The sequence below is a fragment of the Pseudorasbora parva genome, chromosome 8 (genome assembly GCF_024679245.1).
Source record: "Pseudorasbora parva isolate DD20220531a chromosome 8, ASM2467924v1, whole genome shotgun sequence".
NCBI classification, from domain to species: domain Eukaryota; kingdom Metazoa; phylum Chordata; class Actinopteri; order Cypriniformes; family Gobionidae; genus Pseudorasbora; species Pseudorasbora parva.
This window is the reverse complement of record NC_090179.1, coordinates 39,326,425-39,345,000: the sequence shown is the minus strand read 5'-3', so window position 1 is coordinate 39,345,000 and position 18,576 is coordinate 39,326,425. Positions and strand designations below refer to the sequence as shown.

General features: G+C 37.7%; 1 protein-coding gene across 1 annotated transcript in view; it reads left to right on the top strand.

Annotated features, from left to right (window-relative positions):
* Positions 1-217: 217 nt before the first annotated feature.
* med13b (mediator complex subunit 13b) overlaps positions 218-18,576 on the top strand; it is a 40,920-nt gene continuing 22,561 nt past the window's right edge. Inside the window, exons 1-6 of the mRNA XM_067451210.1 lie at positions 218-918; positions 3,475-3,709; positions 6,472-6,640; positions 13,577-13,722; positions 17,595-17,792; positions 17,882-18,076. Of these exons, the coding sequence (XP_067307311.1) occupies positions 850-918; positions 3,475-3,709; positions 6,472-6,640; positions 13,577-13,722; positions 17,595-17,792; positions 17,882-18,076 (1,012 nt within the window). The 5' untranslated portion in view covers positions 218-849. The remainder of the gene's footprint in view (positions 919-3,474; positions 3,710-6,471; positions 6,641-13,576; positions 13,723-17,594; positions 17,793-17,881; positions 18,077-18,576) is intronic.

The following is an 18,576-nucleotide window of genomic DNA, read 5'->3' as shown; positions in this document are numbered from 1 at the left end:
TCTATTCTTTACACCAGAAACTATAACGATGCCAATAATGGTGGTCCCTAGCATGAAGAGGATCATGTTTTTTTGTGGGGGGCCGTGGCGTGTTAAAGCTTCCAAAAGCCCTAAAAGGAGTTGACAGCGCTGTCGGTGAGTCGACTCTTCTTTGGAGCTTTACGGAATCCAGGATCGACTCTTTTCCTCTATTGAGTCGCAGCGCTGCCAATCGGAGCCGAGAGTAGAGTAGACTGGAGAGTGTAGTAGAGTTGTGTCCCTGTGGCCGCCATTAAAGGATGCGACCAATGTATTCAAACAAACCAGTGAGACACGGCTGAGCACAGCCTCTTTTAACTGTACTTTTTAAACCAGAACGTTTTACTTCCATCGTCGGCTTCTCCGTGAATAGCCGTTGACGGCAGTCCGGCGAAGACTTGGGAAGGAAAGAGTGTTTTTAGAGACATTTAAAGCTGAACTCTTCTGGCTTGAACTGTTTGTTGCTGCCTCGCTTAGCCAGGCTAACCCCAGCTAGCCTGATGCTATGCTAAGCTAAAGGGGGAGGGCTGAATTCGCCTCCCTACCCCCTCGGACTTCTTTAATTACATATTATTTGATGTAACAAATCTCGGGGGAGAACAATATCTCATCGCGGATCATGGTAAATACGCGCAGGAAGTTTTTAGCGCAATTTTTTTCCGGTAAGTGAGTAACCTCTAGCGGAGTAATAGCAGAGCTAAGCTAATTAGCTCGCTGGACGCGAACCCGTCCTGCTGATTGTGTCCGAGAGACGGAGACCCGGTCCAAAAGCCATCGCATTATCTGTTCCTGGGATCTGAAAGAGAGGATGGCTCGCCGGACAGCGCTTTGATGATGAGTTCTTGTTTTGTACCCAACGGGGCGAGCCTGGAGGACTGCCACTCCAATCTATTCTGTCTGGTAAGAGATCAACTGACTGAGGGCCAGAAGCCATTTTTAGCCGGCCAGTCAATCAAATCGAGGCCTGTTGATCTTAATACGAACTAAACCGCTACTGCTGCCGCTTTATAAATATATATTAGACATGCAGGGTTGTGTTGTGTGAACGCGATGGTTACGGCTTTGTTGTGTTATTTAGGTCGTGTTTGCTAACGTTGGTAAACACTTGCTCACCTAACTGGCTGGAACAAGCTGCAAGTTGTTGTTATGAAGTTACAACAGCTTTACGGAGTGTTGAACAGCATAAACAATGCAAAACCAGAGGCCAGTTTTGAGATTTTGGACTATTTTGCTTTCAATGGCATCTCTCCTTTCTGCCTAGTTTAAATTAAACTCAAAAATACACATTGCATATTTTTTTTATTAGGTTTATGCACGTGTAGATTTCAATTACAATACATATTGTTTTTAAAATGGCCACTTCAGTGCATAGTTGCACACAACTTTCCTGTTTTATTCCTATCTGTATTATATAGGGTTTTATGTATCATTCACCTGGTTTATATATTATCTTATTCCTAAAAACATTGTTTATATTCTCCTTTCTGGCTGTTGACAGTATTTTCTGATTTATGGAGTGATAAAAGAGACTTCTGTAAAAAAACAAAAAACATTTGCAACATAAAAAGAAACTATAGATTTTTATTCTGTCAAATGTTTTAAATCACAGTTACATCAACCATTTTAGAATTTAAAAAAAAAGTATTAATTTTGACGTGCATTTTTATTTGTGCATGTCTAGTAAGAAGGGTTTGTTTATGTCATTCACATGGTTTATATATTTCATTCCTATAAGCATTGTTAATATTATTATTTTTTCTGGCAGTTGACAGTATCTTTTTGATTAATGGAGTGATAAAAGAGCCTTCTATAAAAACCTTTGCAACATAAAAAGAGAGAATCTTTATAGATTTTAAGGACTTTTATTCTGTCAACATTTTTAAGTCATGATTGCATAAATATTTTTAAAATGTAAAACTATGCATTTTCACATGAGAATTTTTACTTATTTATATTTGGTAAGAGGGGTTTATTTATATCATTAAAATGTTTTTTTTCTGGCTAGTTACAGTATTTTTAGTGATAAAAAGAGAGATCCAATATGTCAGCAAAATTGGCTTTATTCAATGTTAAGGTGTTTTGTCCTGTAAATATGCACATTAGAGCACATTTGCATATATAAACTTAACAATTTAGCGTTTTGTAATATAAAAATGTCTTGATGTATTGTGGTTATTAATACACTAGGCAAGAATGGTGCTGTTAAATAAGTTTAAAAAAAAGTTGAGGTAATGTTTCACATCTTCCTGATATTTAGACAGTATGTGTGAACTTTGTCAAGAAAGGACACATTATAAAAACATTTTAGCTTTGTTTGTCTGTCTGTTACAAGAAAGTCTAAATATCTGCTTGGTTAAGTACTGGTATAGCTTGTTGCACTTTATGTGTGTAATATAAGACAATTTTCTTATATACAACTTCTTAGTTTCCTCAATTTGTGGTTGTAGAGTGATCTGTAAACACTGAGACAAGTATTCATGACAAGTTTCCTGTCTGTCAGGCCCTATTTCACTTCCTCCTTGTATCAAAAGCTCACATATATGTGGACATATTGGATAATCTGTTTACATTACACTAATCCAGGTCAGACTGTTGAATTTGTGTGATTTGACCTCTAATGCAGATTATGTAGATTTGAAATGACAGCTCGTCTTTGTTTGGGGCTTGTACTATAAACAGGTCTACGTTTCACATCCAATATGCTTTCACAGTAAAATTGCTATTGGTTTCAGTTTATGAAAATCCCTCCCTCCTTCCCAGCAACCTTACAGCCGCTTACATGATATATCACAGCAATTAGCAAACACCAGTTCTCCAAAGATCAAATCAGTTCAAAATCAAAGTCATGTCCTACATTATTTTTTCTAGATGTTCAAAAGATGATCACAATTTGAAACACTATTTTGATATTTTTATTTATTAACGTTTATTAACATTTATATTTCAGTATTAAAACTTGACACTGCAAAAAATTTAATTTAAGTTACATCAAGGCAATGTCAAGCAAAATAAAATGTATACGATTGTAATATGCTTTCCCTTAATGGATAAAATATGATTTGTCATATAAACTGTTCATCATCAATGCACATGAAACGTAAATGACTCATGAACAGATGACGCAGATGAGAAAAGTTTTAACTTATCAAATTGGTCTGTTAGTTCAAAGTCAAAAAGTTTTTCTGCTTCAATGAATTTCGCTTGTATGTTGATTCATGATGCTTTATGGGCATGACCAGATGTCGTCATCATGCATTAGTCACAGAGAAACTCTTCTTACATGTCTACATTTATCAAAGTTGCACAATCGGACACTTAGATTGCCATTTTGGCTGTGTTTTTGCATATGCATGCCTATTAACCCCAGTGGAGTTGTCGCTTTATCACTGGTTGCTGCTAAGCCGTCCCACATGATGGATTTTTCTAACACATTCTCCCTCTCTCTTTTGCCTTCAGGCTGACCTCACCGGGATTAAATGGAAGTGTTTTGTATGGCAGGGCCCCACCTCGTCCCCTATCCTCTTCCCGGTGACGGAGGAGGACCCCATCCTGTGCAGCTTCAGTCGCTGCCTGAAGGCAGACGTGCTGAGCGTGTGGCGGAGGCACCAGACCCCGGGCCGGCGAGAGCTCTGGATCTTTTGGTGGGGAGACGACCCCAACTTTGCCGAGCTCGTCCACCATGACCTATCATGTACGTCTGCTTTCTTGTTAAACTGACACGAACCGTAACGTATGTGCGTGCAGAATAAGAAATGTGTGAAGTAAGAGATCTTGATACTGAATTTCTCATGGTAAAATCAGTGGTTAGGCTGGAGGTGTTTCCAGACATTAGTCATAGACCAGTTATTGCAGTTGTTGAGGTTTGCTAACTGTATTCACATCAAAACAGAAACAAAAGTATTGAAGGATTTTAGTATGTCTGCAGCAAGACTTATCTGCATAACAATTAACACACTACTTCATATATGAAAGAGGAAACGATGGTTATTAAAGTTAATGAGGCTTATTTAGATTGCCTGGCTTGGCAGAAGTCTTTTTTTTTTTTTTTTTTTTTTTTTTTTTTTTAAAGGTGCAACTCAACCTTTCTTACCATAATAGCTTGATCAATATTTTGGTAATAAGTGATGTTAAAGGCAAAATATGTTAGATTTTTGGATGAAAATATCCAAAAACCACTAGAACAATGTTATATATTTTGATGGCTTGTGTGCTTACATTATCCCAAAGAATGTTTAAATCCAGAGAAATAAGCCATTTTAACCAGGTCTGTGTGTTGCATATCAATGACATCATTACCCGCGTTACCCTCGATTTCTGGTTTTATTTTGTAGAAACCATGGAAACACCAAAGACGCTTTAATATATAATGTGTTTTATTAGACCGGTGAGCAACTGTGTGGATACATTCATTGACAAACTAATCATTGTTATACAGCTCAACACAGTTAGTCTGTTTAAATCTTTGATTTACCGCGAGTACCATGTTTTACCATGACTAATATCGATCTAGCTCACTGCAGTGTGAACAAGCGTCTCATAGTGGCCGCAGAGCAAACGCACAGATTAGCACTGTAACATAACTCGATACACTCAAATGTATCTAATATGATAAAACAGCACTGCGTTACCCCACATACACATGAGCAGAAGAAGAAGCGCTCGTCTGTGGTATAATGAAAGCTCTGTGAAATACAGGCGTCATCAAGCTACTCCTTTTTGTTTTTAAAGGTCCCGTTCTTCGCGTGTTTTCGAAGCTTTGATTATGTTAACAGTGTGCAATATAACACGAGTTCATGTTTCACGTGTAAAAAAACACAGTATTTTTCACACAATTTACTTATCTGTACAGCACTGTTTCCTCTGTCCTAAAAACGGCCTGATGATTTCCTTGTTCTATGAAGTCCCTCCTTCAGAAATACGTAACGAGTTCTGATTGGGTCAGTGCTTCCCGTCTTGTGATTGGACAGCAGCTTAGCGCACTTTGCCCGGAAAGGTCCCGCCTCTTACCATAACAGGGAGATGCAAGCGCTGAATGCGCGCTCTTCTCCACATGGGAGAGCAACAAGACCATGCCCCCTATTTTGCGTGTTCTTGTGGGCGGAGGGTTAGTCAACAAACGGTTCTAGTAACGTCATTCCTGAAGGAAGTGCAGCGGTGTAGTCCACACCGGCCGTTCACTGTAGGCTTTGAAAGGGAACTTCTGTTAAATAAAATATCTGGCTTGGCATTGAACTTTGAGCTTTATAATTTTACAGGTATTATTTTTGCTCTAACAGCAACATTACACACTAACTAAAGTTTGAAAGATGGAATCGCGAAGAACGGGACCTTGAATAAGCGACCTCTACAGGTTAAAAATTACATATTGCGTCTTTAAGCCACTTAAGCATTTGTGCATGTGGATAAAATGCAGGGTTTTTCATGTGTCATGAATGGTCTTCTGTTGCTGAGGACGAACACGGCCATCCATGCACACACACTAAAAAGTACCCAACACACGAACTGCAAGTCCAGTACTGACAATAAATAAACTCCAATATAGATGCAAAAAAACCTGTTTGTAATAGTAACATATCCTATTTATTCATAAAATGCAAAACAAAATCACTGACAGGACATCATAAAACAAAGTGCTTAGAACTATTTTATATTTAAAACTCTGTAAATGTATATGTAAAAAGTCACTTAGTGACCAATTTTAGATGTAAGTAAAAACAACAATAAACAACAAAGTAATGCATGACAAATTTCATAGAAAAGTGACAGGTCTATTATTTCGCATTTTCAAGACTTTGCGAGGTCCACAGAGATGCTCTCTTGCTAAAACTTCCTTTATATAATCAATAAAGCTGTCTACGCTGTGCAATGTATCTCTTATTGACATTGTGTTTTTACTTTCATGCGCACACCAGATATAACTCTGATTGGGTGCAAAACGTAACGCTGCAAAAACATGTAAATAGAAACTTTTGACGCCCTTCATGGGGCGCTTGCACAAACACTCACAGGAGTGTTTTAAAGCAGCACCAGTAAATGATCTTTGGCATGATATAGATTTATTATGGTTTATTTTAAATGCAAGAACATTCCTGTAATGTTGCAGCAGGTATGACGTCACTTTGTAGGCCTACGTTAATGACATTTAATCTCCCCTCTCTAGTCCCATTTAGCCACTTGTTAGCAACCACCCTTTTCAAGACTGATAACCGCTTCAGAAAATCACAAGTGGGGTACTGGCTTTGACATAGAATAAAATATGAAAGTGTCTTGAGCTTGTGCTCACCACAGACCTTATTTCAGCTGTTTAAACAAAAAAACAAAAACCCATTGACATCAGGACAATGGAATCGGAAGTGCTAAAATGCTAACTCTTCCACATTTTGGCCTACAAAGTGATGTCTTTCCTGCACCACTCTATAGAGTACTGATGTGTCCTGTCTCTGTGTTGCACAGTTAATGAAGACGGTTCATGGGAGAGTGGCCTGACCTACGAGTGCCGAACGCTGCTCTTCAAATCCATCCATAACCTACTGGAACGCTGCCTCATGAACAGATCCTTCATTCGTATCGGCAAGTGGTTCGTCAAACCCTACGAGAAGGATGAGAAGCCCATCAACAAAAGGTAAAAGACATGTGCAAACCGCTGATTGAAACAGTAGCTGTGCAACTTGTTTGTTACAGCGATAACCTGCCGTGTTTTCAGGCCCAGCGATGCGGATGCATGCCGTAAGCTGCGGCTTTTAACAGCATGATCCTCATTGTTTATCACAGACAAGTGACATCAGGCTGTTGGCATCCTTGTGTGGGGAAGAGCTCCTGCTCTGGAAGCCAGCAGTACTGTCGTGTTTCCTCCTGGGATGCTCTGTTAGCGTGAGAGAGTGTCATTCAAGCAAAGCTCCTGTCTTAAGTGAAATATTTGGATAATATTGGGAGGGGCAAAAGATGCGGTCCATCTAATTATTTGTCTCATTTGCATAGATGTCATTGGCTCCCTCAGGGCTGAGGTGTTGTGGTATGTCTTTAGGTGGGTGGATATGGCTTCCTGCTGTGGGTGTGTGTTCAGTGCACTCTGTCTCAGTTAAGGATGCAAGAGCTGGAAATTGTAGCTGCTTCCTCTGTCTACGTTTTAATGAAGAGCTTACTCTTCTCACAAAACACTGACTTCGCGGTTTCACACTAGGTAGGTCAACAGGAACCACCATTTCGCTTTCACATGTTCAGCTCTGCTTGAACTTAAAAATATGCGAAACATCCAGACTTCCTAATAAGCATTGATACTCGTGGCTAAGCATGTCTAGTGCTTTATTGTTTCCATGAACAAGGGAGCTTGAATGTTGATACCGACGTTACACTGTATTTAAGAGTTTGTGGTTGGTACATTTCTTTGGGAACCATTTATAATAAGGTTTTATTGGTTAACTATTTAGTTAACAAGAATGAATAATGGCAGCTCTTCTACATCCTTTATTAGGGGTGTGACGACGAGACACGAGATTGGGTTCACAAGAAAGAGACGAGAGTTTTACATAGTATATTTAAGAATTCCTCAATGATGAAATGCATGACTAGAAAAATGGTTTGCAGGTGCATTTGAAATGTTTTAACTCATCATCTTGTAATGCATGTCATTTCAGTTATGAACGATCATATGCAGTAAAAGACAGCAAGCCCTGTAAAGGTTTTGCCAAAAACTCAACTGACTGGCTTCTCACCTGCATGATTGTCTTTTCAGACCTTAGAACTGCACATGAGCTTCTTTTGACCTCCTAACTGAACTCCTTCCTCGAATTGATCAGAGATATTAAGTGCAAACAATATCCATAATCAAAGCAATCAACATGCAAAGTGCAAATAGACCCCCCGAAGTAGAATGAGCGTTCCGGTTTACTTTCACTTTCAATTTCGCAATTGTGTGTACTCTGGGAATAGGTGGTGCTGAATGAGCATTTTAAAGAGATACTTCACCGCTTTTTAATATTAAACTATGTTATCCCCTTAACTAAATCAAGTTGATACACACCTCTCTCGTCTGAGTGCGTGCACTTAATCTCTCTGATGTGCGGCGACGATCTGATAGCATTTAGCTTAGCCCACTAAGCCCAGTTCATTCACTATGGTACCAAACAGAGATCAAGTTAGAAGCGACCAAACACCTCCATGTTTTCCCTATTTAAATACAGTTACACAAATAGTTGAACGACCTAGTATGGTGACAAAATAAAACGTGGCGCTTTTCTAATCGGATTAAAAAGAAGAACTATAATGTGTGGCGGAACAGCACTTCTGAGAGTACTTCGACTCGGCGCAGTAAAAAGTCCCGGCGCAGAAATCTCGTCACAGTTTACTTCACGTCACACCCCTAGCCTTTATTAATCTTTGTTAATTTTAACATTTACTTATACATTCTCAAAATCCAGTTGTATTTGTTAACATTAATGCACTGCAAACTAACAATGAACAGCTGTATTTTACTAATGTTAACAAAGATTAGGAAATACAGTAATAAATGTATTGCTCATATTTAGTTAATAAATTAAAGGGAAGTGAAACACTCAGTTTCAGTCAATCTCATGTAAATCTTGAGTAGCTATAGAGTAGTATTGCATCCTTCATATCTCCAAAAAGTCTTTATCATATTTATAAAAGAAAGATATGCTGTACCGAGTCTTTCCGGAAAAAAACGAGCGGATGGAGGCGTATCGTGTGGGCGGAGCTAAAGAATCACGAGCGTGTGCAGCTATTGCGTTGAAAGCGTCTGAAAGCTGTGACTTCCTGAAACGTGCAAAAGAAAACATGGCTTAATAAACATGGCTATCAATCTATACAGATATGATCCAGTATCTGATCAGGATAGTTGAAGTTTAACAGGAGCAGCAGCAACAGCAGGACATTTGTATGTGGTACTGTAATTGTATTTGCTTAGTGGCTTGGACTATTGTATGTGACTAAACGTTAGCAGTAGCAAGCCACACGGTTTTGCACGTCAGACTAGTATTTATTTACATAGAAAAACAATGGAATAGTAGTGCATTTGAATGATAAAGTTGCCCCCCCCCCAAAAAAAAGGTCTCATTTGTTAACATTTAAAGTCACTTTTGTTAAAGTCTCAACGCTGCATTAATTTAATTAAAAATACAGTAAAAGCAAAAACAATTGCAATTTAAAATAACTGAATTATATTTTATGTATTTTAAAATGTCATTTAGCCTATTCCTGTGATCAAAGCTGAATTTTCAGCATCACTACTCCAGTCTTCGCTGTCACATGATCCTTCAGGAATCATTCTAATGACATGTTTCTGCTCAAGAAACATTTTTTATTATTATCAATGTTCAGGATTCTTTAATAAATAGTTTAATAAGAACCAAATTAATTTCAAATAGAAATATTCTGTAATGTTATAAATGTTTATGGTCACTTGATCAGTTTAATGCATCGATTCATTACTGAATATACTCATTTCTTTGCCAAACAATCGTACCGACACCAAGCTTTTAAATGCAGTAGTGTATAGGGCTTTGAAGTGCCACCTGTCTGTCGTGGGGACTCCATGTCGCTCCTAAGAGTGCTTAACAGACATGTAGGAATTCAGACTTTCGCATTTCTCTCTCTTTCCCTTTCTTTCTCTGTCGTTCGTGCCTGGCACTGCACAAAGTGATGCTGGCGCTGTTCTCCGTGGTGTTACCAGGGGCCGTCACTCCATCACTCCAGTGAGCGCATGCACTGTTGGATTAAAGGCAGGAAGTTCTGGTTCTCTGTGTTGGTGTTTCTGAATGAGAATGGACTACACTGTTTAGGCATGCAAAGAGGGCTGTAAAGTTCTAGAAAATCAAATTGTAAATGCCATCAAAGAGATTGTTAGTGTCTGTAGTATAAATACAGTGCAACAGAAATAACATCAATTTTGGATTGAAAGGTTTGTTACTGTTAAAGGTGCCCTAGATTGAGTTCAAACAATGTTAAATTGTTCTCTGATATCTACATAGAGGGTATGTGGCTTATTTAAGGGCAAACATTGTCCATATACAGTGTTACAGGTCCATTTACAACCCTCCAAATGTAATGCTCTGTTTTTGCCTTATTTGGAATAGTCATACATATTAATGTTGAGCTCTGATATGATTGGCTTATTTCAGGACCTCAGACAAGTTCAGTTGTTCAGTGAAGCGGCTTGTGAGTCCTGACAGAACACAGACCGACTGAATGTCACTTTAAGCAGAACATCTCAAATGGAGATTGCTTAAATGCAGCTTACTTGTTTATTGGTGTTTTCAGATCATCCGCGCGCGAGAGAGGGAGAGCTTGCGGGCATCTGGTTGCCAGATTGCTCATGTTTAGGTAAAACACTGGATAGTATATGTGTTCTTTTCACAGAAAAGCATTTAAATTTAAATTACTGAAATCTGGCAACCGCAAGCACGAATCCTCGAACGCTCTTCTTTCCCCCCGACAAAACCAAAACCAGTGCTTTTTGTTCAAGTTTACATTTTTTAAACTACATTTTAGACTTGTCTTTTTTCGTCAACGATATTACATGTTTATATAACATTAGTCACAATGTAGGCTACGCAGTGGCTGGGATGTACTCTGAAATACAAGCATGCAAAAACATCATACTTCAGTTCTCAAAAATATAAATATATTTTTTTACAAAATGAATAAAAGCCTTGTCAAATGACTATCGTTTTAACTTATGTAGTGGAGAAAGTCACATTAGCTCGAGATCGAGTGAACGATCTGTAAGTAACTAAACTAACATGACACACATCTATGGTTGTATTTTGTAATAAAAATAATATTACCCTTTGTCATTAGACACACTATTTAGTTTTGTATGGTACTTGGAGTTTCCTATTGTTACTGTACTAGCATCTTGCGTTATCCAGACAATTCTGTCTCTCTAAGAAACTTTCAATTTATTTAGGTCTTGTTTAAACAGTCAATAAGTAGATAAATCACTTCTTACTACTTGCGGGAATATAGTTGTAATTGCCCCTTTTTTCAGTTTTAGACGCTGAGCGAAGCTTGCTTGAAATGGGCCGAGCAAACGAACGATTTTGAATTAAATTGTTGCGGTATCCGATTATAATAAACATCAGCCATGACTGTTGAAATGTTTTATCTGTGGGATGGGTATAGGGCTGTCAATGAATATTATAAATTCAAATATATATTCGAATAATAATAAAAAAAAAAACTAATTTCGAAGCTGAAAATGAATATTCGAATAAAATAATTTAAGCGGGGGGGGGGAACACCCGCGGTAGTAGGCGTTGCTGTCTGCTTTGCTACCGCGCCTGAGGGTTCAGGGACAGGTCACAGGAGTCAATGCTGAAAGTTGACGCATCTTGCATGGAAGATGCAGAAAGAGCAGAGCCCACCTGGACCGCAGCAGAGAAAGCAATTTTATCCCTCAAATCTAAAAAGCAATGTCTGGAAGTACTTTGGACTTTGGTCAGTAAGAGGTAAAATTGTTGCGCCGCGAGATAAATTTGTATGCAAGCTATGTAAGATACAGGTTAGCTATGTAAGATATGTAAGATACAGATATGTAAGATACAAGCTATGTAAGATACAGATAAGGTTAGCATACCATGCCTCATTTTATTTAACGATAAACAGAAACATTACTAAAGTGTAGGCTACTGTACTGACTCAATAGATATTGCATGAATAAATAAATGAGCAATAAATACAGTTGCTTCAAACAATCCTGCTATAAAGCAATTCAAAACATCATTCACTATAAATTGTGGTACTTATACTTAATCACAGTTACAATTTCAAGGGAATAATCGACAGTTATGATTTTTTTTGTCATAGTCATTCAGCCCTACATTGAAATATAAATATACGCTTATTATCATGAAAATACTCGAGAAAGCTTGAAGAACTTTTCCATATATTGTCGTAGTCATGTGTTTATTAGTCATGTTTAATCAATCAGAGCATTTCAGGCTTCAGTTTCTTCAGCTACAGATAGTATGATGCTCATAGAGATTTCTTGGATTTTGTTTTCCAAATTGTGTGCAGTTTAATTTTGTTAGTCATGCAGCCCTATTAGAGTTTCAAAAATTCCTGAATACACCTTCAGAACTCAAACGTATTATAAACACATGGCAAGCTGATTGGGATCAGTGTAATAGAAAAAAAAATGTACAAAGTCAATCCTGTGGTTGGTGGAGGAAAGGGTGCCCATTTTAAAAGTCGCTGGGACTATATGATTATCTACACTCTGTGTCAAACAGACCACTCCAGACTAACGCATATGTTTTTGTTAATGGGTGAAGATCCTCCTTATTGCCCTTTTATTGCCTAAGCATATGTTGAGTGAACTCTGTTAGGAGTCTTTACTTTTCAGTTGACTTTTAAACTTGGTTTTTAGAAATGTTATCAAAGAAAAACTTAAAAAGCCTTATATATTCTTGAATATAATACTTTGATGTTTTGTTCTACAACATAAATTACACACACTCACACACCCCAAACGTACTTATTAGAAACATGTTTTCTAAAATAAGCACACCTGGTTCAAAATTTGTTTTAGGAATGTGTGTAATTTATGTTGTAGAACAAAATGGCGTCAGGTTATGTTTACCACAGACTTTATTTTATTTATAAATTAAACATTTTAAAAACCCTTCAGAAAAGTCTCGAAGGAACCAGCAGTGAAGTAGTCTTCGGGGTTCTGGTGTCATACCTGCACCAGGCTTTAAGATCAATAACTTACATTTAGAAACTAGATATGGTGAATTTCCGTTTCATGCTGACTTTAAAGCTTCTGAAAAACAGTCAGTGTGATTTCAATCTTATTTACAAAATCTGCCTATCAGAGAAGTTTCTGTATAGTGTATATGCAGTTGCAAATAAACTTCTATATACATTGGTAATACTTATTATTAATGATTAATAACCTATTGTAACCCTGTTTTTTTATTTATTTGCTTTTCTTCAGCCTTGCATAGTTCATTCCCTCATTTTAGTTTTTTGCTTTTTAAAGTTTTTAATGTTATGATTAATCAATAAAAAATGTTGACATAATATGAAGAAACAAAATAAGGCTTTCTTTAAAAAAGGTGAGTTCAGTTGATGTTTCCTGAATACGTGAGTGTGATCACTCATCTGCCTGTTTGGTTACACTGTAACAGCTGTTTACTCTACCCTGCAGGTCACACACACTCACAGGTGTTGGGTTGTTAACTTTAAGCATGTGTGCTACAAAGCAAGTCGGAGTGTGACGCATTCATTGTGTTCAAGCATTTAATCAAACTTTTTTTGTAAAACTTCAAAGTTGAAGTTAATAGGTGACTTTCTGGACTTGTAATGGTATACGCAGGTATCTAAGGATCTAGTGTTTCCTAACTCTTTTCATAGGACTCCTGGTCAAGGTTCAGCCACTAACTGTTCAGTCACTAACTGTAGCACCTGTAAACACACTGTTAAGACCTCAGCTGTCAACACACCATTCCCAGAGACCTCCAGGAAGCGTGCTACTTTCTCCCAGGCAGTGACTCCAGAGTCCTTGAGTAATCCTCCATTTGTTCCTCTCTCTCTGCAGTGAACACCTGTCCTGCTCCTTCACGTTCTTCGTACATGGAGACAGTAACGTGTGCACCAGCGTGGAGATTAACCAGCACCAGCCTGTGTACCTGTTGAGTGAGGAGCACCTGACCTTGGCCCAGCAGAGCAGCAGCTCAGTTCAAGGTAGGAGGAGCATTAATGATCAGTAGGCCCAGATGAAATCTGCAGTGCATTACATTAGGGATGGGACGATTGCCTGTTTCACAATAAACCACGATAAAATTTATTATAGTTTAAAATTGAATTGTCATTAATTTGATTGTGATTTTGAAAATTTGTGGTAAATCCTGTCCAGCCAGCATTAGTCTGAAGCAGGCGCAGCGCACACAAAAAAATGGTTGAAGGCAGTGACAGCACTTTCGAGACTTTTTTTCAGCCTTCTAAAAGGACCCAATCTGAGGTGTGGTCATATTTTGGCTTTTACAAAAGTCCTGAGGCAAACTTAATCGAGGATGATCACCCTATCTGCAGAACATGCAAAAAGAAAGTCGCTGCAATAGGAGGAAACACTTAACATCTGCCGAGTCGTCTTCAGTGACCATCACACACTGTTTGTATAGTCATAGCAAACGCAAGGCACGTTAACTTACACCTCAATACCAAATATATGTCTGGGAAATAATTGGGCACTATGTTGTTTAGAGTTTAATTATTTGCTCTCACTCACTTGAAATAAAAGTTAAGCTTCCGCAAAGAAAAGTTTGCTGCAACTGGTCAAGTTCAAACAAGGCTATTAGGGTTGACATTTGAGGGATAATAATGTATATTCATTGTTCTCTTATTACACAGATTTTTTTTTTTAACACAAATAAATACGGGAACATATTAAATTGAGATTCATGTTTTTAATGATTTAAAAAAATGCAGAGCTGCTTGTTTTATTTTTTTGTTGATTTTCAAATCTAAAAGTTGTTGAAATGTTTTCAGTGTGTGCATCAGATCTTTTTGAACACTTCAATCTCATTTGAACAAAACCGTGATCGTGATATAACATTTTTATACCGTCCCATCTTTACATTACATGCTGTTGTAGTGTTCACTGGGGATGTCAATTCACCCCTTTCCATGAACGGTCGTCGTTTAAATTAAAGTCCCTGTTAAGTCAAAATGAAACGTGTTCTGAGTTTGTCACACCACAGGAAATTGTGTTATCAACCACCCAGCCATATTTGAATGATGATTTTAAAAAATGACAAGTAAATAAAATAGCTAATCAAAATCTTGAAAAAATAAGCAATATTCTCTACTCTCAAAAGCTGGGGGCGTGTCCGTGAAAACTGCCGCATACTGCCCACGATGGCACCAGTTTTCCTCAGCTCTCCATCAGGCTGGCTTTTCATAAAATGAATCCTCCTCATTTTTTTTTTTGTAAGTTATTGCAACCAGCTAATATGCATTTTCGTGACAAAGGCGTAACTAGCTAGCAAACGATAGGCTGTAGTAATTAACGGTAATGGCAGTCACTCACGTTTGAGCGAGTAAAATCCCGTGAATCCTAAGAATCAAATAGTCATCCTGTTTTCAGTTCATGGATGAACAAATGAAACACTGTAGTGCGCCTCCCATCCATAATAATCTTTGTGCTTTGTTACTCTTCATATGAGTCTGAGATTATAGAAATAATCTTACAAAAGATATCAACTTGTTTATTTAGCTAATAAACAAGTTTTGCTATATTTTGCAAGTGTCAATACTATGCAGGATTTCTTTTAACTTTTGAGATTTAAGTGGGAAAAAAGCTAGTGGTTGGTTTATATCCGTGGCCCTTGTATTGAATCCGATTTCAAATTGGAGTAGGAAAAACTCAATCCTTAGCCCTGTATCCATAGTGTCTGTCAAAAAAAAATTTTTTTATTGTCACAGTTGCATTGATATACAAAGTGGAAAGTTTTGTGTTCACTGTGAAGCACAAAATGACAGTAGACTTGAGAGGGAATTTTACGCTTTAGTGTTGAAACTGAAAAGATGACAAACCCTCCCCTTTGTTCTGTTGTCTTTTTTGTGGTTTGTCGTTGCCTCAGCAGTCAGACTGGTGGCAAAAACGTTTTCTCCTCTGCTCAAGGGAGCCATAATGGAAGGCCTACATCATGTTAACACCTCTGAGACGCTGCTTCTCTTGTGGTAGTCATTATCTCAGTGTAGCCCCACTGTGGCCCTGATGAGGTGTTTTCCAGATTCAGTACTTCTCCTGCTTTCAGCTTTGTTACATCACCACCGTTCCCCCAGGGTGCTGAGTTCACAAGCTTGTGACTTGCATTACCGCTGGAACAGTATGTTTTACCCTGAACAAGATGTTTCTCCTCAACCTGTTCTCCTATAGCCAATCCACGTCAGTCCTTAATTCACCTATGGAAATACTGTTATTTGTTTTAAAGGTGAATTCCAGGTTAAATATGAATTGATCTCAGATCTGTTGACAGCTGCCAAAACTGCTCGTTTCCACCATTGAATAAAAAAAAGGAAATAAAACTAAGACTTAATTCTGTTTTCCTCAGAATTACGAGATATAATCTTGCAATTCTGACTTTGAGCTTATGTCTCACAATTCTAGGTTTACATCTCTGAATCGCGATTTATAAATGTGAGATTTAAACTGTATTTTTAGAAATAACAAACTCAGAATTGAGACAAACTCGCAATTGTGAGGAAAATGTCTTAAACTTAGATTTATAATTGCAAATTATTGTGAGAAATAATATCAGGATTGAGATTAACAATACAAAATTAAAAAATTGTGAGTTCATAAGCTTCCGTAAGCTTATATTTAAAGGGAAAGTCCTAAAGTGGAAGTTTAAAGTCCTTCCCTTGTTCCTCAAGATTGCCATGGATAAACGTCTTTATCTAAAGCTTGTTTGCGCTGCATTATAAGTGGCTAACAGTCACAGATTGATTGATTTTAGTTTTATTCCAGTTGGTCTAACTGTAATGGCTGAAGATTGACTTTGGCAGAGCTTGTTCACAGGGCTTGTGCAGTTGTCTGGCATGTGTTAGTTCATTAACCGTTTCCCAGAGGGCAATCTAATGCTTATGTTAGACTCTTGTTAGATGATTCTGCAAAAGCAATGATGTTAAATGCCAAGTGCACTCATTCTTATTATACCTTCTTATTTTATTGTCTTGTATACTGGAGCCAAACATCCTTGCAAGTAATGCTTATCTTCACGGAAATTGACTGATAATATAGAGAATGTGTTTGTTTTTTTAATATATATTTTTTATGACTGCAATGAGTATCTTTCTTGCTCTTCAAAATTATGCTTAATTAGCCATAATTAAATTAAGCCATAATTTCGATTATTAAACATATATGGACTCTCTTTGCATTTTTATTACTCATACCCATGTTGGGACATGAAAACAAGTTTTCACTTGGCTTGTTTGGTTTGTCATGAAACTCTCTGTTTCAGTGCTTATCAGATCTCATCCCACAGTTTTGAATGGTGTGTAATTGTAGGTGTGGAAAGCTGCAGAAGTTGTAGGAGGAGGAGTGGAGATAATGCAACAATTGTTTGTGCTCCAGTTACTTTCATTTTGCTTTAATGGCGTTACCAAATATGTACACTGCGTTTCACATTCACAAATATTATTATTTTTGCAAAATATGTAGCAAAAATAGTCACTACTGTTCAAACGTTTGTGGTCAGAAAGAGGTTATAAAAAGTGTATATTTTATTTGGCAAGCATGCATTAAATTGATCAAAACTGACTGTAAATACATTTTTAATGTTACAAAGATTTCTATGTCAAATAAGTCCTTTCTTTTCATCAAAAAATCCTGTAAAACATCAGAAAGAAAATGCCTCTGTTTTATTGTCCTGTTTCAGATCTAGTGTGAACTTGTCAGTCTGAAATATTGGCAGAGCTTTTGTCTTTCATTTTATGGCTTACTTCATGGCCCTAAGCATTGTTCTCATGTTACCACAAAATGAACTTTATGAGGAAGTGTCACTCTTGCATTTACATTGACACAGTATTCCATGCCTGTTTTACCCCAGTGATCCTCTCTCCGTATGGTTTGAGTGGGACTCTGACGGGCCAGTCCTTCAAGCTCTCAGACCCACCGACCCAGAAGTTAATCGAAGAATGGAAGCAATTCTATCCCATAGGTCCCAGCACCAAGGAGGTCACTGACGACAAGATGGATGACCTCGACTGGGAGGATGATTCCTTGGCTGCTGTTGAAGTGGTTGTTGGTAAGTAAAGAACTTTTAGCTGTACCATATTGTGAGTTCACGGTCATATCAAATGATCTGTAGTGTGAGTAATAATTTATGTGGTGCAGCTGGGGTCAGGATGGTGTACCCAGCCAACCTGGTGCTGGTGGCCCAGTCGGACATCCCGGTCGTGTCCACGGTGAACTCTTCCACCTCTTTGGGCTCTTACTCAGGAGGTCAACACAGTCATTTGGTCCATGGAGATACTGGCATCTCTTCTGTCACTCTGACTCCTCCCACTTCACCTGAGGAGGCTCAAGCAGGTACCACTAATTTACTAACGTTTATCCTTTGCATGTGTTTTTAAGCCTTTTGAATTTAAAAATTCAAGTGCAAGAAGACGTAAAAGAGAGCTTAATTCTACTCGTTGTGTTAGAATTTTTATGTTTGCACATCCAAAGCGTAAGGAAGATTTAGATGACGTGTGCAAATAACCTGTTTTTGAGTTCTTTCACTACTTCTAATTTGCACAAAATTGTCAAAATGCCAGTCTTGGCCAGTATCCTTGTAAACAGATAGGTAGGTCTTAAATAAACAAAAAGCATATTAACATAAATTAACATAAATAAAAAGCTTTTTTTGTTTTGTGATGTTTGTTCATGAGTCCCTTGTTTGTCCTGAGCAGTTAAACTGGTCAACGTTGTTCAGAAAAATCCTCCGGATCCTGCACATTCTTCAGTTCTCCAGCATCTTTTACTTATTTGAACCCTCTCCAGTGTTGACTATGATTTTTGAGATACCTTCTTATCGTTTAAATATACAT